The sequence below is a fragment of the Salarias fasciatus genome, chromosome 8 (assembly GCF_902148845.1).
Source record: "Salarias fasciatus chromosome 8, fSalaFa1.1, whole genome shotgun sequence".
Lineage (NCBI taxonomy): Eukaryota > Metazoa > Chordata > Actinopteri > Blenniiformes > Blenniidae > Salarias > Salarias fasciatus.
In genome coordinates, this window is record NC_043752.1 from 12505493 (window position 1) to 12526146 (window position 20654).

At 43.1% G+C, this 20654-nt stretch overlaps 2 protein-coding genes across 3 annotated transcripts in view; both read right to left on the minus strand.

Moving 5' to 3' along the window:
* The window catches only part of LOC115392882 (potassium voltage-gated channel subfamily H member 4-like), a 34826-nt gene extending 19919 nt beyond the window's left edge, over window positions 1-14907 (minus strand). Inside the window, exons 1-4 of one of the 2 annotated variants that reach the window (XM_030097543.1) lie at window positions 14234-14907; window positions 5493-5726; window positions 3050-3181; window positions 2433-2560 (exon numbers count right to left, since the gene is read on the minus strand). In XM_030097543.1, the coding sequence (XP_029953403.1) occupies window positions 2433-2560; window positions 3050-3181; window positions 5493-5726; window positions 14234-14309 (570 nt within the window). In that variant the 5' untranslated portion in view covers window positions 14310-14907. Of the gene's footprint in view, window positions 1-2432; window positions 2567-3049; window positions 3182-5492; window positions 5727-14233 lie in introns of both variants that reach the window. The other variant, XM_030097542.1, reaches the window with a different exon arrangement.
* gpam (glycerol-3-phosphate acyltransferase, mitochondrial) overlaps window positions 10937-20654 on the minus strand; it is a 36093-nt gene continuing 26375 nt past the window's right edge. The window contains exon 22 of the transcript XR_003931909.1: window positions 10937-10968. The gene's annotated coding sequence lies outside the window, so the exon portion shown is untranslated. The remainder of the gene's footprint in view (window positions 10969-20654) is intronic.

Genomic DNA, 20654 nt, shown 5'->3' on the forward strand with positions numbered 1-20654 from the left:
ATCCTTGGTGGCTCCAACAAAGACTCAATAAAACCTGATGATTTTGCAGTTTAATTGAGCATATTGTTGGAAATTATTCACCGCATTTAACCCTGCCGGCCAACACGGCCCATAAACTTTATGATGGTTGGTTTTTCGTCATTTTAACCAGATTGTCATGGAACATGTGACTTTAGATTCCTGAAGTATTGACATTTGATAGAAAATACTCTGTTCAACTGTGCACATTGAAAAGAAATGGCCCGAGCATGAACTGAATGCTAAGATCTAAGGAAAAGCTTCTGCATCCAAGCAAACAGTACGTCTCGCGTTGAGCCTGCTGCATACTATTAATGCCTTGAATGTCATCCTCAAGCAGGCTGCAGTGCATCTGTTTAACACCGGTGACTTGTTGAACAGAGGACACGGTCCAATGAGCTGTCACAGGATCGGGAAAAACAAAACAAGTCTCAAAGAAATATATTAGATTTGTATGCTTTCCAGTCCACGTTTTTTGTTTTCGCGTCAAAAATCCTGCAGTTGTGTACATTTTAATGAGCCAATTTATCACGGGCTCCTGAGAAATCACTATTTATGGTGGCCCTGCATGTCATCGACACAGCCTAAGGTTACAAAGGAATAAAGCAAGAGTACCGTCTTGAGTGGGATTTCATGGTGTTCTGGATTTCAGATAAAAAGTCTTAAAAGTTTGCAAAAGCCAGAACATAAATGCTTCATAATGATTTCCGTCTTGCTGTGGGCTCTGATGTGCTACCTCTCCTACCTACCATTTTATCTTTCCTTCAATGCGATTTCCGCGTTTTGTTTTACGTTATCGATTCTTTCTCAGCTTTTTTTCCACCGTTAACTTTGGGAATTTGTTAAACACTTATAACTGGAACAGTGGAGGTTATGGACAAGTGGGAAACTGCACGAGGGCGTGCACGTCTGCTTATTAGGTGGAATAAGGGGGTTGGGGCGGGGGGAGAAGCAGGCAGCAAACTCATTAAGTCTGATTAGTGAATTTCATATTCCCACATTATGTGTGAGGGCGACAGGGAAACAGTGCAAAACGTCTGTCTCACGCTGAGAGAGAATCTGAATGATAAATACGCCGCATCTGATTCTCAGTGCGTTGATGTTTTGCATATGTCTCCGCTGCTCTCCTCGGAGATCAAGCCGTCCCGTAGCGTCTGCGTCGGTGATTAAGTGTGAATGTTTACGTGAAAGCGCACGCGTGTTGCAACACATGTCGGCGTGGCGTGCGCACGCATGGTGCCGGCGAGCGCAGTATGCCATCTGTATGTAGGTGGGATGTAGAAACGGGGCAGCAGCAGGTTTGGCAGACAGGAGGGAGGGCGCAGCGCGCTTATTCCCGGTGAAGACATCTGCAGGTCGGCAGCATTGTAGAATCTAGATTAAGAACATTGCTTTAATTTGAAGCCTAATTCTTTTGCATGTTGAAGAGGGTGGGAGCGTCCACCAGTTTGGCTGTTAATGTTCCAGTTTATTTATTTTCTGTCCCCCCAAGAATATTTCTGACTCGCTTTCCCCTCTCCGTATTACAAGTCACACTGTGAAGGGCAGGTTTGAGTACAGACTCAGTTGGTAACTAAGCCTCTGCAGGGAAGAAGCGGGATTAAGCTCAAAACGGTGCGCCGCGAGAAAATCTGCTCCCATTTCATTGGAGTGCGACGTGTGAGCGTATTCTCATGAATAACATTGCTCGGAGTAAAGTAGAACTTCATGACTAGAAATAAGACGGGTGGCTGTGAACCAGCCCCATAGCTGGGGTCCATTACAGCACAACAAATAGCCTCTCTGGAGGCACTCGAGACACACTGGAGAAATGGACAGAGTCAAACACGCCGGCAAAGTAACGCACTTATTTGAACAGGGTGGGTAAACATCTGTAGTGGCTGGGGATTGAATCACAATCCACTCAAACCTCGTGCTTACTGTCTGAGAGATAAATATTCAGGCGCTGGACAGGGCAGCTGAGGTAATATGTGTGAAAATACTGAAGGCATAACGCGCAAAGCGTCTTCTGGTTTGCTGTTTGGATAATGATATTTAGGCATCCAGCTGCTTCTCCAGCTAATGATAGCTCGCCAGCAGAGACGAGAACAGTTGTGCTTCCAAGCAACCACCGCCGTCTCAGTGATCTTCCCATTTGACCATTTAAACCCACAAAACAACAGCTTGCATGGAAAAGATGCTACAGAAGCAAGATTAGAAACAAACAAGAGACTTAAAATAGTAAGCCATGTGATTATTTTTGCTACTGAGATAAGCTACTAAATCAAGCGTTGTTTCCCTTTAAAAAGAATATTATCTTTAAATAATCTAAGCTCGAGGATGAGTGTGCCACATGTTAAAGTCACTCCAAAGGGTTCTCATCCGTGGATCAACACACATCCCAACCAAGCAAGTAGAAAAAGAGATGAACTCACCCCACCCAGGTTGACCTCTCCTTTGCCCCCTCTGGAGAACTGGCTGGTCAGCTGGTACAGCATGGTGCGCCCTCGCTTCCTGGCCTCGCTGAAGTGGGAACTGCTCTTCCTCCTGTGCCTCTTGTCTTCTGAAACTGTGACACAGTCGCTCGGATCAGCACACGGCGGAAGGCTCATTAGCAAAAAGTTTTGTGTCAGGCCAAGACAAAGGAAACTTGAAGGAATCATCAAGTTTTTTTGTTTTTTTTTTCCACACAAAACAACCACCAAACAAAAACACAGCTGCTGGCATTTACTTGACTGTCACTCAGCTGCGTTATAACAAAAGTGACAGGCCATTTTCCCCCGGCATAGCGCTCAGTGTTTCTGGAAGGCTGTGTTCAGGTTCCACCTCAAGGCTCAAATCAAACCCCCCCCCCATTGTCTGAGTTCAGCGAACAAATGCCAGCCCGAACAAAACTGCTGAGTGGGATGTGACAGTGATGAACACGAGCGCACGGAGAAAATGAAAGCTAGGGGCCAGAGGACGGCCTCCTCGTAAATCATCTTCAAAGTAAGCAAATAATGGGAGGTTTTTTTTTTTCTCTTTCTTTTTGTAAACAGGGCATGTGTCTTACCCTCCTTCCTGCTGTTGTGGAGGCCTTTTCCGTATGTTTCGCTGAGGTCCTTGAACGAGAAGAGGAAGAGGACCATCTCGCCTTTTTCGTTCTTTATAGGCACGATGTCCAGCAAACACCAGAACGCCACGCCTGGAACAAAACCGGCAAGGCTCAGTTAGTGCATATTTCTCTCTCTGAGCTGAAGGTTGAAGGTAGTTATAAAGACAGGATCTTTTTTTTCTTTTTCAATTTGGAAGCAGGTTCTCTTCTCAGACCAATGGATCTAAAATCCTCATGTATTGATCACAGTGTTGTTGTAGAGGTTTGCACTGTCACTCCATAGCAGGTTAAAGTCAGGGGCTTTTCTTTGAAAAGTTTGGATGATCTACCTGTGAATGCTGAGTTTTGGGGTATTTTTGTGTCCTTCCACAGTCCAAACCCATCAATTTACTCTAATTTGCTTGTACCTGTTCAGCTCTTAATGCACGACCACCAGAAACCGAGGACCGAACTACTAATCCTCCAATTAGCAGGGACCTGCTGCACCGCCGGAGCCACAGCCTGCCTCGTTTTCTGTTTGTCTTTGTAGTTTGTCTCTCTCTCTCTCTTAATTTGCATTTCCTTGCAATTAATGTAAGGAGTTTTGATAGACCTTCCAAGAGCAGATGTCTGTCAAAGGCGTAAGATTAAAACTGTCACCCAGATTGCCTCTGGTCTGCAGTCTGCAGTGGCAATCAATTACAGCAGGGGCTGACACCGTTCTTGCAGAGCGGCCTCCTCTGGCCCCGCCTCCATCACCGTATCTCCTTAATGGCTGCTGTTTTTCATGCAGCGGTCCATCATATGTCATGTCAGCTCTCACCATGCCTCAACTGTAAATGTATTGGCGTAGCCTTTCTAAAAAAAAAAAAAAAAATCGCCAAATTAGATATGGATCACGTTCTAGAAGACGATTGTGTGCAACGTGAGAGAGTAAACCAGGAGCTTTGGCGAAAAGAAATCTGAAAGAATCCGCACCGTAGATCCAGGACCTTACTGTAACCCAGTATGCTCATTATCGGCTGTGCAGAAACGATGCTCTGCCACCAAACAGATGTTTCATGTCTCCTGTAGTGTCCCTAGTGAGCATGTGTGTGAGTAAGCCGAAGATGAGGGAAGAGAAGGGAATAAACAATAAAGATAGTGATCTTTCAGTACAGCATCGGTGTGTGTTTGTGCTTCAAGACACAGATTAATAAAGAGGACTGTTTCACATCAAATGTATTCATATTAAACCAACTGTCAACATCTCTCACTGAGATTATGGCCATAGAATTAAGATTTCTTCGCTTTCGCTTTTCATCAAATCTGTTTTATATTAGTTTTGGGTAAATAGTGACGCTTCCCGCACATTTCGTTCAGAAGTAATGCCTCAATGTTACTGCAAAAAGAAATAAATAGAAAAAGGAGCTGGGGGGAAAAAGCGTTTTGCTGTAGTCTGCGTTTGGCAATCCATCAGCATAATTAGCAGTTCAAACACTCTGCGGCTGCAGGTTTGGGTTTCCGCTCAATAAATATAATCCCATGCGCCAGTCAGGGAGGCTTAAACGGCGTTGTATGTTCTCCTCTCATGCGTGACACCATGGTTTCAGCGCAAGACTGCGCCAGGGGGATTAGCCACAAGTTTAAAGGGGAGAAGTAAATTCAAGACAGTATGTAAAGTACTTTGTACTGTCATAAGAAAACATAATTAGCTTATTCAGAGGCGCTTGTTATTGGGGGAATGAAACTTTAACCCTCTGCCGTCAAGCGCCACTTACAGTGAACAAATCAGTCACATGAAATACCAACTGATTTCACCTCAACTGATTGTCTTGTCATAATAAAGAAGACTGAGGGAGTGCTACCTCCACAAGGGAGAACTAACCACACTACTGAAAGGCTGCATTTAAAGCTCTTCATTAATCTTTTAATTAAAGCATTCAGCTTTGATCTTTCAATATAAAAGTGATCTTCCAGCAAATAAAATTCTCATAATGTAAATGTCACAGATCCAGCTGAAGCGGGAGGTGGCCGTTCCCCGAGGGGAGCTGAAGAGTGGCAGAGGAAATCTGGGGATGATGGTAATCCCGTTACCAAATTACTTTTTCCACTGGATGGTTTTGAAGAAATCATGATTAAAAAAATTAAACTATATAAATGAAGACAAATTAAGAAAAAAAGCAAAAACAGACCGAGTGTAAAACCATGAGAATAAAAGTTATGACTGTCACAGACTGTACACAGAGACTTACTAGATATTTCAAATAAAAGTAAGAAGCTTTTTATTGCTGTTACCAATAATGTAGGACTTCAAAAACATCTTGAATTCAGGCATTAAACCACATTTTGAAAAACCCTGATGTTACCAAATGAACCAATTTGATCAGATTGCAGTTAAACCACGGGAACCGCATCAATCACCTCTTGGCTGCGCACTCACCGTTCTTCTTGTAGAAGTGGACCTCGGCCTGGTACTCCTCTCGGCCCTCCAGAGCTTTTTCCATCTGCTGGGCCACATGCTCGCTGGTGTCTGCGCCGTACAGGAAGCGGCAGCTGCAGTTCTTCTGCATCACTTCAGTCCTGGTGAATCCCGTCAGCTCACAGAAGCCATCTGAGCAGTAGACGATGGGGTAGCCGCGGTGGCCCTGAGCGTTACCCAGCAGGAAATTACTGTCTGAGAGGGGGAAACGAGACCGTAAAGAGGTGTTAGATGTGGATTTTCTGGCATCGAGGTGAAAAATGTGTGAAACTCAAGCGACGGAACCGGCCAGGTGCCCACGTTTGGTTCTTGGCACCGCACCACAGTCAGAGAGTGTTTAGGCCTTTGAACTGATGTTGGAACTGTTCAAAGTAAAAACATCTATCCGGCTTGGGTGGACTCATTTCGGAGCTAAACTAATTTCCCCAGGCCATCATCTCCACATTTCTAAAGAGAATTACGTTGTTGCGGGTGAGTCAGGACAGTTGTGAGAAGTTGAAAGAATTGCGCTGCAGATGGTGAGATACACAACAGCTGACCGGGGTTATAAAACCAGCACAAAGGTTACTGATTGATCTCCACATTACCCTGGCTTCATTTAATTGGATGATCTGAAGCCTGAAAGGCTTTGACCTTTTGAATTTTAAAGCTGATTGAATACTAGAGGGCTGAGAAGAAAAAAAAAAAAAGAAGGAAAATGAACCAGAGAAAAACAAACAAACATATGAGACATCAGTAAACAGACTCAGGCAAAATCTTTAAAACTCACTGATTTTGTAATGAATGTATAGAGACAGATGAGAAAAATCTACCCAACTCAAATACATGTTAAGATAAAATGGTGTAATATCAGAATTCATGTGACTCATATGATGTTGGTCCAGTCATTGAGCTTTGGGAGGAACCACAGCATCTTCGCTTCGCCTATTTTCCTATCCTGCTTTCAGCACCACGGACAGTTCTCGGTACTGAGCCGCGTGTTCCTGCTGTGTTTTCCTCAGTCGTGTCTGCAGGACATAAATACGGCGCTGGTTCTCCGGACTAACATCTCGCTCCAGTAACTCGGCGCTTGCAGACATTTGCTCTGCATACCTGCATATATTAATCTTGGTGATAGGTGCGGTTTGACGTCACGCGCTCCCCAGCTGGTAGGAGCATGTGACCTTGATAAGCTGAAGCAGGTTTTTTGCTGCAGAGCGGTTTTCTTTGTTAGACAAATATTTCGGCTCTCTGAGAAGAGCAACTGTTTATCTCTTACACATTTTCTCAGAAACTTTTACAAAACATTCAGGGAATTCGAAAAAAAAAAATTGTTTGCGGTTTCCACTATTATCTCACGCTGCATTTGAAAGATGTTTTTCACCACAGGGTGTGCTGATCTGTGAGTACGCAAGAGACAAGAGGATCATTGTTTATTTTTATCCTGTATCAGTAGCTTTGCCTGTCCAGGCTGCCCCCTGCCTTTTGCTCCGTGGCGTCTGGGATTGGCTCCAGCTGCCCGTGACCCAAGTCTGAATGGCACAGGTATAAACGATGGATGGAAGAAGGATTTGCAGGCTTGGCAAAGCTTGCATTCAAACCAAAACAAAGACTGAAGACCAATTCTTTCCTTCTTCTTTTTGCTAAATCACCTACATTCACATGTAAATCTGTCTGACTAGTAGAGCAGGATGATTATTATCAGTTAATACTTTGGAAATGCAATAAGCATCACCAGAATCACACAGGATCATTCATATATCAAACAGAATGCAGACGTTTATAATTTCAACAAACATAATTACTCTTTTTTTTTTTAGCTGAGTCAAGATTTCGTTCCTGTAACTGATTCAACTGGCTACATGCACACTCCTTAAAAATCACTGCATGTGAGGGGACAAGAGAGCCCTACATTCATCTATACATAGAATCCATGCATATTTTAAGGAATACTGAACCACCTTTTCTTGTACGTGCGCTGCTTACGTTACTACAGGGATCAAACTTTGGGTTGAAATAACTGTCTTCTCTCTGCTGCTTAAACTGAAGCCATCAAACTCCAGATTTTCTGAATGCCAAAGAAGACAGGCAGCGCACAGACAGGCAGAGCGCTAAGAATTCTCCCGATTCCGCTGAGAGCAAGCCTATGAAGGAGGAGTATTAAACAGCTGCTACCGCACTTTTTCACAATCTAACACTTTAATTGGCCAGACTGAGCAGAAAGCAGTCCATAGGGGATGTCTTTTCTGAGCAGTGACAACCTTTCTTGGGTGTGCAGTGAGCAGCGACTAAACTGTCACCGTGGAATTATAGAAAGAGACAGGCATTAGTCTGATCCATCAACAGGGAGAGGACTTTTTAAGCCTATAGCTTGCTTCTGTTGCAGCTCCCCACACTTCAATGAGGAACGTGTGATATTTCAGCTCCGCAGTTTGCTGCAGCTCTTTGGTGACGTGGGGGAGTCATAAGTATTCATTTTTATTCTATATGACGCTTTCACAAAGTCACAGCTCTACAGGCAAAATATTCTGCTTGGGAAAAAAAAAAGGTTCAGGAAAACAATGGCTAAATGCATCATCTTCCATTAGAATGAAAAAACAAAACAAAAACATGCCCTCTTTTAATGTTCAGTGCATCCCTTAAAGCTAAACTTTGTGAACCAGAAAGGTGCAGGTGTAGCCATCAACCACTTTAATGATGCATTCACACAGATGACCTGTGGAGGAAAGACTCCCGTGCCAAATTTTTGGAGGAACAGCAAAGTTCGCTGCTTTACACAGTGGATTAGACCAGCAGCCAGAGTCATCTGTGCATTTCAGACAACTTTAACTTCAGCTGGAAAGTCTGAAACTTTGACAGAATTGTCCTCAGAGAGCCGCAGGGATGAAGTCTAAACCTCAGAATTGATCCGACATTTCGCTGTTCTTGCACTGAATGGTTTTATTGGATAAAAAAAATATCCCTGAGATAAAGTCTGAATTTAGTAAAGGGTCACCAAATTATCATGTCTAATTGCCACGTTGGACTTGTTGGTTCTAAACAGCAGCTGGTCTGAAGTGGCTGAACGACACTGCTGATCTGATCTTCACTGATGTGATGACGCTGCGATGAACACAGGCTCGTCCGCCCTCACAGCCGCTCAGTGTTTATCCTCCCACTTCTGCACGCAGCTCTGACCCGAACCTCACAACCTGCAGTTTTATAACATCACAAGTTTAAGACTTTGATGTTATTTGACTGTTGTTTTAGTCATATTATGATGCCTTCAGGAGTTCATGGAAGTGGAAAAATTCCACACTTGCTTTGGGAATAAATACTAATGCTCTCAAAGTGTGAGGTTTATAGTATGTAGGTTTGAAAGAGACACTCAGGACAGCAGTACTTGGCTTCAAAATTATGTCTACATAAGTATATATTTTTGATATCATGTTTACATCTGAAAATCCTATAAAATGTTACAATTATTTGTTTTTCTGGAGAAAAGGTTGAGATTAGCCCCCATAAAATGAAGGAAAATCTTGCACCACCACAAATCTGCGGTCTGCCATGTGTCCTCTGCCCAAGCTGTCCTTCTATAAAAGAAGGTGTATGATCCATGACAGCATCTTCCTCTTATTACTCTTGGGAAGTTGCTGTGGCTGACCAAGGGAGGGATGAGGTGGAATGTCACACTGTTTGTGACAAATCTTGTTTTCTGCAACCAGAAACCTAAAAGAATTCCCCTCAGAATGAATAAAACAGGACAGAAAATGTCATAATCCATGACTATAATACTTTTATGGTTTTACAGTATATGTGAGATTATAGCTGAGACTTTATTAACGTAGTCTAATGATTGCTCATTTCTTTTTATTTTGAGCTACAATACAAAAAACCTGATTGTGTTAAAAAGGGAAAAAAAAGGGCTGTATTTGCTGAGACGTGGCTTCAAAAACTAATAACGTGAAAAAACCCACCACTGCCTCATTCTGCTGCATACTTATTTCTTCCCTAATAACTTTGTAAACAAGCAATCCACTGCCCGCCGCAGAAAGCACTTCATAAACAGTTTATTTGAGGATGTGTGTGCGTGCGACTGTGACAATGCCTCAATTCTTGGGGCTGTAATCCTCTCAGGGATATTGCTTCGAGTGGCCGCTCAGCCGCACCAGCTTCCTTAATTACACATCTGTGCTGACTGGCTACAACTGTAATCTGACATGATGACGCCGTGCGCCGCGGCTGAGAGCAAGCCACCCGCATCGCATCCATGCCGTACAAGTCCCCCCCCTGTGTATGAGAGACAGATGAAGCCCATGAGGCTCGGCCACTTCCCCAGCAGTTAATTAACATCCAGTAACTTGTAATTACTTATTGGGGCAGATGGGTGAGCGCGCAAGCGGGAGTGGACTTTGAGGGGTGAGAGGTCACTGATCTGCTGAGGAGGCATGAGGGGACATTTTCAGCCACTTGTTGCCCGCTTTCATGTCAGTGATAACAACAGTTTGTCGAGAAAAATAACATCCATGCGCATGTTTTAAGTAGCAGTGATCCGAATCCTGCAAAATCCTCCAAAAAGACTACAGGCATGCAGCAGCCTTCATCCCCAGAACAGTGTAAAGTGCTTTACAAAGCCTCACACCCACTCACACCTAAATTCACACACTGATGGAGGCGGAGCTGCCATGTAAGGTGCAGACCTGCACATTAGAGGCAGATTTATTTCAGTGTCTTGCTCAAAAACACCAGAATAATCCGAGCAGCTGGGGAATTCAACCACCAACCTCACAGCAACCGAGCTATCGCTGCATCGGAGGATTTTTGCACCAAATGAAAATGGACGGATCAAATTCCACCACACAGAGAAGTGGCCATTAGAAGAAGTCCGGAGCCTCCAGCTGCCTGTTAAGACCTGTTCATCAGCGGGGTCACAATGAGCCCGGTGAGGTTCAGCCTGACAGTCATCCCCGTCTCCCCCCCCCCCCCCCCCCCCCCCCCTTTGGTTCTTCGCTTGTCTTTTCACAGAAATGTGTTTAGGGGAGGAAATAAACCCGGTTCTTATCTCCGCCTGCAGCTGCCCCGCGGTTGCACTGCCCCACGGGGTGAGCTCTGCTGTCAACGTGAAGACGCCGCCGGTGAGGTCGGGGAAAGGAGCCGCAGAGGCTAACACACAATCCACACGGCGGAGTGTTTACGCCAGTAGGATACTGGAAGCTCTGGTTTTCAGTCTGTGTGCCAAACACACACCCGCTTTCCTAATGGGCCCCGCAGCAAGGCGCGGCTTCAGAGGTGGCGCTCTGCAGAGTGACCCTGACCCATGACCTCTGATGATTTAGCTTCGGGGGTTGGAAGACGATTGTCACAAGACACATGCAATACAACGTCAACAGTTAATAAAATGCAACACACAGAGCACAAAAAGCCCTGAGCCACTGTGGAAACACACACACACACACACACACACACACACACACACACACTGAACACATTTCCTCTGGGGAAACAGGCTTGCTGACATTGCTGCGAGCCTCATATTGTGCTGTGTTTGTGTCAAAGGTTATTGACTTAACCTTTTCTGACATTTCGCTTACAGTGGGGAGAGTGTGTACATTTAGGCTGCAAAATTTTTCTCCATCCAGAAATCTCTTAAATTAAAAAAAAAAAAAAAAAAATTCTGTGTGTGTTATTTTTAAGGTCAAGCAAACACGCAAAATTACCCTGAAACATCCTGATGGCATAAAAATTCAGATTATCAAGCTTCCCGAAGGATTATGACTGTAAAACTGACTTTATGCTTTTAAAGCCAAAATAAAGCACTATTTTAATCCTCAGTGTAAAACGGTTTTGCTCATAGGCACAGCTCAGCAGAGCTGGTTTGAGAAACTATGAAATAATTGCATATATTATTACAAAGGGAGTATATCAGAGTGATAAAATGCAGATTAGAAAAGATTTTGGACACTGACAAAGCTGCTGCCCTGTAAGGAATCAAGATTTCTATAGTTATGTTGAGCGAAACAAATTCATATATATTTCCTCTAATAAAGGACTTAACAAGAAGCCTTTATATAATTTTCCATTCATAAGCTGTGTAATACTTCTAACCTGACTGAATACATACACTTCTCACATATCTGAGATGAAGTGGAGAAAATATATGTAAAAACAAATTTTACCTTTTATGACCTAAAATTGCATTTATCAGTTTGTCAAGAATAAGAGACGTCACTGTTTTATACAACAACATCATGTGAAGGTTGGGCTGTCTGATTTCTGTGGGCAACAAATATTACAATAACCATAATCTCACAGCTGAAACATGATTAATGATAATACTAATTTAGCAGACTGTATAATACAAAGAAGCCAGTGAAATGGCAAAAAACAAACCCTAACAACTACCCAGGCATACAACAGTACCAAATTGTCTTTTTTTTTTTTTTTTTGCACAGTACAGTTCATTGTATTGAAAATGATCGGAACTATTACCACTGACCAGCTCACTCCATCATCCACTGGACTCTGTCCACTTGTTGGTCGTCTTACTACAGCCACCGCTGATTTTCTCCAGTGTTCAAGGCTATCTGTCAATATGGGCTAACAAGTGGCTAACGGCCTTGTGTCACTAAGTTGTTGCTTTTGCCTTAGCGACCCTTTCACAAGAATTACACAACCTGACCAACAAACACACAGCAGAGTATTACATACTATTCAGATTTCATTATTTAATCCCAGTATCAATATAAACTGATAAATTGTAGCAGCACCACTGAAACACTTGTAAAAGTCAATCTGGTCCAAAACATGAATATTATTCAACAATGCAGTTTACATAATGTCAATTTAATATCATTTTGTTAAAAAGTGTTTTTTTAAATGTTGATTATTAGAAGTTATCCTTTTCAAACAAGTTGAAATTAATGTGAAATTATGTTTATTGCTTTTTTTCTATCATGTGCAGTATGTACTACCCAGGATATAATGAGCTGCAAGGGAAAAACCATTACAGAAGTTTTTGCACCAAATGAGCAACATCTGGAAAAAAAAAAAACTGGTCAAAGCTTTTCCGTACATCATCAGACTGCAATTTCATACAGATTTGCTTCAAAAACGGATTTTGTTTGTCTAAATTGCGTTCTGTAGCAGAGTATTACATTTTAATGCGGTAAAATGGAAAAGCACCTTCTGCTGTAGCACTTTGAGGTGAAAAGAGCGGCAGCTGTGTGACCCACAATGCCACTTGTTCTCTTAAAGATTCCCTCCTGAAACGAGAGACCAGCTGCTTTCGAAAAGTCTCTGATTGGAAGCAAGTTCAAGTGTTTTCTCTCCAACGGCCCATCTTTTCCTCAAAGACCAAAGTGTTGAAGCATCATCCATGTCAAGTGGCAGGACCCCGTCACCGGGGCAACAGGGAGGAAGCTATTTTGAGCCGTGGGCACTCTGCCACCCCTCCAGGAGCTTCGGCCTCATGGAAGCGTTGAGAATGGCTTCAGAGGAGCAAAAGATTGGCAACTATTTGCAAAGACACTGTGGAACCGACAGACTTTCGTCTGGTTTGTCTCTTGGTTTTTCGGATTACAGCGGCATAAATCAGGTGGTGTGTGTGGGAGCACGGCTCCAGGGTTTGAAATAAGTGCTGCAGGACTAAAACAACACAAAATGTGAAAGGGGAAGACTCCTGTGGCAGCTCAGAACTCAGAAGAGCAACACAAGCAACATTTGGTTAAACTGAAGGTGCAGTAGCTTGGGCTTTTTGCTGTTTTGGGTTTTTTTTCTCTTTTCACTTTTGTAGTTATTGATAAATGTGTGTTCCTCTGAGAGAAGCAGTGATACACACTTGAAAAGACAACGCGCCTGGAAGGGAAGTGTATTTTCTCCTCTGGCTAGCTTGCACTAAGAGGTCAGAGAAGAGGTTCAACCGGCGAGCAGAGCGCCCCTCCAGAGTTGGCAGGGAGTCCAACTTTTAGCTCAAGGACTCTTCAGCAGTGCAGATGCAACACGAGGGCATGACCTGGTCTACCGGCTGAACTGTGCAGTCCCCACAGTGTCTCCAGCATCCAACTCTGTATTCTCAGCATGTGTGACAACTGGAAACGAGAACAATTCCTGACAGATGAGATCCTCCCAGCGCCTCATTAGAAAGTCCGGCTCACAGATTAAAGCTGTAATTGCACACAGTTACACAGTAATGTCGCTCATTTCACTGTGCTAATTCCCCCCCCGAGTGGAACCGAGACCCCGGCCCTCCGAAATCACTGCGAGTTCGCCGTTCATTCAGGCAGCTGAGGGAGGACCGGCTGAATCGACTCGCCGGCAAACACAGACGTCCCCACGGCGTTTGCTTTACAACGAGTCGGAGCCTCCCCCGAGGGCCCACAAGGTGCAAAACAAGAGACGCAAACCAAGCAGGAGGGAGAGCGCTGCCCAGCGGCTACTCCGAAGTCGAATGAGTGAAACAAATGTGAATGATCTGTGAAGGTCAATTCCATGCTTGTGTGTCCCTGTTAAAGTGCAAACAAACTTTTTTTTTTTTTTCAGTCAGTGGAACGAGCTCCAGATCCAGTGGTGCAGACTTGGTCTAATGCAGCCAGAGCTTGGAATGAAATTAAATACATGCTTATTTAAGTAATGGAATGAAAATGCAATTTAAATCTGGAGCTTTTTTTGTGAAAAAAAACAAACTGTCAAGTCCTTGCAACAGCACAAAACAATGACATCAGGTGATGTGATCTCACTGTACTCACGGGTGCCATCGAAGCGCGTGGCGATGGTGTCCAGAAAGGTGTTCTGCGGGGCCAGGAGGCCCTTCATCACTGGCATCTTGACCCAGATGTGGGGCGGCCAACAGCTGGCTGGAGGTCACACCATCCCACAGGCGCAGGCAGGCGGGTGTTTTCCAGGAGATCTCAGCAGCCGCAGGACGCTCTGGGGGTGACAGTCCGCCGCCCGTCGCGGGGACGCACATTTACAGAGAAAGCAGCCACCTCTCTCCCGAGTGTTGCCTCTCCCCCGTAAAGACAACAGTGCAGCCTGGCAGGACTAAAATAGCTCGCTCCCAACAACGCAGAGACTGGGGTGCTGTCTCGCTGAGAAGAAATTAAGAGTAGCGATTACAACAAGCAGCTGCTCGGTCACCAAGAAGAGATCAAGTGGAGATGAAGCTGGGATCCAACGAGCCTCGGATCAGCCAGCCCAGCTGTTGCTTGTCTGCATCTCTCGGTCTTGGAGCGTCTTCTTGCAGCAGTGTGAAGGAAGTTACCTGTTAAGTCCACTGTGCTTCAGATTCATGGGTAAAGTCACACACCAGCATGAAAACGACTGGGCATGTCTCTAACACCATATCTCATCCCCTCGCTCATTGATCTGCCAGGTTGCTGTGGCACACTAGTTACATCTCTCTACACTCTTTCTCTCTCTCTCGCTCCTGCTCCCATCCACTCCTGTGGCATCCCAGCCAATGAGACGCTGGCATCCTCTGTGGGGACCTGTTTTCATCTGTGGTGGAGGCTTACAGAGAGAGGGAGAGAGAGCGAGAGTAAGGAAAGGGAGAGGAGGAGGAGGAGGAGGAGCGGAGAGAGGATGCTTTTGGAGCGTCTGACAGCACCATTACACCCCACAGTGCTGCTATCAGCACATGGCTTTGTGTGCATGTCTGCAAATCAGGGAAAGATGGATTACCTGCATGTCGGTCAATGAAGGCCATTGTATTCAACTGGTCTCTGTGCCATTGTGCTGTTTCGATATAAGAGTCTGCGAGAGGGAACACTGCCAAAGCAACGGGTAATAAATATTGGGATTCATCTTTTCTTTACATGTGACTTTCTAAATGAACCAGCTGCATAATTTGTGAGAATTGCAGCCACCATACATACATCTTCTATCAAGCGGATCCCAGCTGACTATATATAGACGCGTAGTCTAAAAGTGAGAACACTCGGGACAGGACTCCAGTCCCTCACCGGGCAGCTCCTGGAGTATTGTTTAAATTTTTTATCTGTTCTGGACAGAGCTGGTCACTGATGCCCGATCAGCCCCTATACGGCATTCCCATGAGAGAATTAAGGCTCTGGGATAAAAGCGGCTAAGAGCGGATTACAAGGATAAGCCCGGAGATGTTTTTCATGAGGACTTGATGCTAAACACTCCAAACTTATCTCACTTTTACCCAAGCAAACAACAATGCTTAGCCAGCTCAGGAAACAGACGGCGAAGGTGCATCACATCGTGGCGCACGTATCATATCTTCTCTATATTTAAAGAATTTCATCAGTGTTCTCAAGGAAAGATGACCCCTAGCTATTAATTAAATTAATGCATTTGCAATTAAATATTAAAGTGTGTGAACTATATTAAGAAACCTGATATTGAGTGATTTTGCAATAGTGATCCAGCCTTTGTCTTTGTCTTTTAATGAACTGGGTTTGAATAACAAATGCGAGAAGGCATTGTATTTCTGTTGCTGTTAACAGTTGAATTTTTATATTTTCTGCATTTTGGAGGAAGTAAAATAAATCCTGAGCTCATTCTGCCTCATTACGCAAAGCAGGAAGCGAGATGTTTTTTTTTTTTTTTAGATATGGTCAAGGTTTTACTCAACTGTGAAGCTGCAATTGTTCTTTTTTTGTCACTATGATTTATATGGAGCTGGAGGATGAAGCCCGCACTTGCATGGAGACGCCCAGAAGCAGCGAGAAGTCCTCGAAGAAATCGTCTCACAGCAATATATCAAGATGAAATGTTCCGCATCTTCCAGCACCAAGTGCTCCATATTCCAATTAGCAGTCAAGGCAATTTCCTTCAACGACACATAAGCTCATCGGCACGTAAAACGAAACCAGCTATAAAATAATAAATAGAAATTCAGTTCACACGATATATATATTCCCATCGAGATGAATCAAATGCAGCTTTATGCAAATCCGGAGGCAAGTCAACAGAAATGATGAGGAAAGAAACAGAAATACACAAGTTTCTTGTGGGGGTGTTGGTAATCTTGGAGGCTTTGGGCAGATTCAGCAGCTGCGTGGGTGTTTCCTCAAGCCAGACATGTCTAATCTTTATTCTGAAAAAAACAACTGGAATATCTGTTCTGATCTTGACCGGCAGTGCAGGCAACAACCCGAGATGAGCTCCGAGAAGAGATCGTTAATTGAGACTTGATGGGCTGGAAATTTTTAGGCTAGTGAAGCAAAAACACAGAGATGTTTTTTTCAATCCTTTTCTTCTCATTTAACAGGATGCAAATGCTGGATTGAACAGAAAGGAATGTGTTTCTGAGTACATGAGAAAATGGTCCTTGGAACACTAATTAACACACCATCAGTAAGCAAACGCCGGACAGGAAATGTGGTTAAAACATACTAAATCATCTCGGGGGGGAAGTGCAGGTAAGCTGCAATGCGAGCAGAAAAAAGGCAGTGAAAGTAAAAGCTGGGCTCGCAGACTGTATGGAGTATTGTTCCCCCTCTCGGATCCTATTCAGGCCCTGGCAGCCATTCACCTCTCTCTATTTTTAATGGCCTCTCATTGTCCTTTCTTCGTGTAGTTCATCCGTCTCTACATGTCACTAATAAAGGAGCTAATCCATTAAACATGCCCACTATCTACTCTGCAGTATAATCTAGCAGGGTGACGCACAGGTGTCCAGGTGACATTATAACCCGACTACATTTCCCAAAATTCAGGTACACTATTAAACTTCTTTGTAGCTGATATTTAGCAAATTTACTCATTTTCCTGCTGAATTTGATTGTAAAACAGCTGTTAATGTTTTTTTTTTTTTTTTTTTCGAACAGACTGCTTGTTTACCATCTTACAAGTTGAATGAAAACACATTATTCCCGAGACTGCACGGCAGATAAGCTATACGGCGGCATCATTCACTGAACATGCTCCCACATCATCTCAATTAAACGGATCCTCCTTCCCTCTGCGGGCCCATTGAGAAATCAGGTCTGTCGCTCTCTAATCTCGGCTGTTTACACTGAATCAGCTTGTGAGCGAGCAGATGCGTGTGCATAGACCCCCCCCCCCCCCCCCCCCCCCCCGAGTGTTTGTGTGCCTGTAAATCCACCCGGCACGTGATGACGGCACACAGAAGGAGACCTGCGCCGCCGCCGCCGCCGCCGCCGATCTCAACGCCGGCCGCAAATAGAAGACAGTCTGTGATGACTGAACAAACACAGGAGGGTGCCAGGAATTACAGTGTTCTGCACCGAGAGAAAACCAAACAGTCAGATCTTTAGAATATCACTAAAACAGAACGAAACCGAATGCAATAACAACTCATTTTTACTTTTCCAAATGAAGCAGTGGGAGTAATGACAGATAATCTTGGTACTTTTCTGTTAAATCTATGGAGTTTGAAATTTATGGTCTGTGCTTCCTACTCCCATGCAGTCTGCAGTGCAACATTTAGATAGTTTATCGTACAAATACAGTTTAAAGTTTTCTCTGCCTGATGCTTTTCTTTATTCCCAAACATGCTTTATCTTTTTGGTTTAGGTTTTGAAAGAAATGACATTGTGCAGCCAAAATAAAGCGAGAACAGTGTCAAACCTCCACCGAAATGGGGCGTTACTAAAAATATTAGCCCACTTTGTGAACGGAGAGGCCTACAGGAGGAAAGCAAGCTATGCAACTCCAGACAAACAGAGAGAGGTGGCTGCTCCGAAACCTGGATCTTAAAAGGCTCATTTTCTCAATGTTTCATCAAATACACTACCATAAGAAGTTTTTTTTAAAAGATATTGATATTACTTTATATTACACTAAAGTGTTTTCACTGATCTGAGGACAAGGATGGATTCAATGTAACAAACAAAACAAAATGAAAAAAAAAAAAAACATTTAATGACAATTATAATTAAATTTTCAGCGGTTTTGTTTGCGTTGCAATGAACCGGCATTGATAAAGTGAGAGCTTGATCAAAAGCCAGACACCAGCTGACATTAAGCAAATAACAAAGAAGTCCATGTACTCCAGAATACAATCTTTCATATAAACGTAGCTCCTCCTAGTGGTGAGAATAAAATACTGCGCATGATTTGAGGTTTATTTGGGTTTTGCATGGTAAATTATTGCAAAAATAACATTGACATTAAGAAAGACATGATTTTGTCAAGCACGTTGCATAGATCCAATTTGACTGCATGAGTCATTTTCCTAAAAAGATTTACTTCTTTCATTCATTCAAAACCTAATTTGTTGTAGGATCCAAATGTTCATTCTTCCTTGTTTCATCATACGTTGTGTTACATTTAAGCTTCACTGTGTATTAAACACTATTACAATCATATTTGAGAGTCTTTCGTTATCATTTATCATATTGATTAAAACACCAAAATCTTCAACGTCCATTTTGGGGCTTTTATTGAAAGTGAACTTTGTTTCATTGTAATTGATCAATGAAATAAATCTGTTTTAAGATGTTTCTCTTTTCATTGAAATGTTTCTGTAATGTCAGACTGTCACTGCTTCTCTGTGACTGTAAATTTTGCTTGTGTTCACTGATGAAACTCCAGTTTCTTATAAAAAATGTGATCTGGTCTAAGGTCATACTAAGGGTGAAGACTGATTACGATATCAATGCTATGCGTTTGTTTTACCATCTTATGTTTAGGTAGTTTTAAATACTCAGTGCATTTCTAATTTGGTTTGGGTTATGTCATCCCATGCTCTGCTCGTTTGTTCTTTTGATATTATCTGGTTTGGCTTTTGGTTAATTTTGCTTTTCTTTTGATGGAATATTTCTTTCGATAAATGTTTGCTTCCTTTTAGAAGTTAATCAGTTTTTGAATTTCTTATAAGCAGGTGATCCTTTCCCTTATTTTTCTGTTCTTTAGTAAATTTCTCACCTCCATCAGGTGAGAAATTCACAATACATCTCACAATACCTTCTAAGCCTTCTGAGCAATGGAAATATAACAGAAAACAACTAACCCAGTCTGCTGCAAGTTCTACAGACTGATCCTGAAACAGTTAACGGTCTGTCTCTGAGAAAATCAGGCAGAAACCCTATACAGGCTTAACAAGACCCCCCTCAGATTTTCATGAAACTCGGTTTAATGACTTCTTAAATATACTGAAAAAATGGAATAAGGCAGTTTCAGGTGAAGATTTTACAACTCTTTCTTGTTATTAGCTTGTAGCCAATGAGCCTGGCTCATCCAATCCCAAACATGAGGGTTCAGGCTTACTTGGTTGCACAAAAGACCAATCCAGGATCAGCGCACGCACACAATTCCTGAAAGGGCAACACGGAGCAAGTCATCGCTTCTCTGGATGACCTGCTGAATGTAAGAGTGCTTTCTAAAACCCCACTCTAAAACTTTGGAGATAAAGTTACCTTTGAATCACAGTCCTGGTGAAGCTCACTGAACACACCACCTGACCTTCACTGATGTTTCACATTGCAGCTCAGGTACCATATCTTCGGCCAAGAGATCGACAAAGTGGTTGAAGTGGAGGTTGTGCTCACGTCTGTAGAACACGTCAATTAGGATGAGGATAGGAGTCTGGAAAACATGCCGGGCATCTGAGAAGAGCTTCTCATCAGGCTACTGCAGTGAAAGCTGAGCTGAAAAATCATCAGAGGTTTGTTAATTTGTAAGTTCAACTCAAGAAATTACAACAACATGTAAAAGATTCATTTTTATGATTATTCAATTCAAATACTGACACTTCCGTAAAGGCAAACTTTACTTTTTGTGACTTGATCCTTATAAAATCCCAATGATCTGATGCAGATCTATCTTCCTCCAGCAGAAGCAGCACAACAACAACAAGGAGCTGTTCACCTGAGAAAGGCTGCAAAACCAGAGCAGCCAAGTAAAAGGTGACGGATGAGCAGGAGACGACCGCTGGCTGGAGAGACGCTGCGTGTATCATCAGAATCTTCCACTGCTGCTCAGAGTCGACCTGTAAACGCAGCTAAAAACAAAGAGAAAAGACTCCGACAGAGACGAGAAACCGAACAAGAACCAAACTCAGCATTTTCAATAAATACCGAGTTCTCTGGTGAAGGCTTAGGAATGCATCAACATAAATAACAAACACATTCATACGCAGATAACATAAACAGATAAACGTGTATCTTTTGTGTTTTTATATACTTTATTATTAAATAATTTGAACTCAATATACCGTACATGACACCCAGTTTT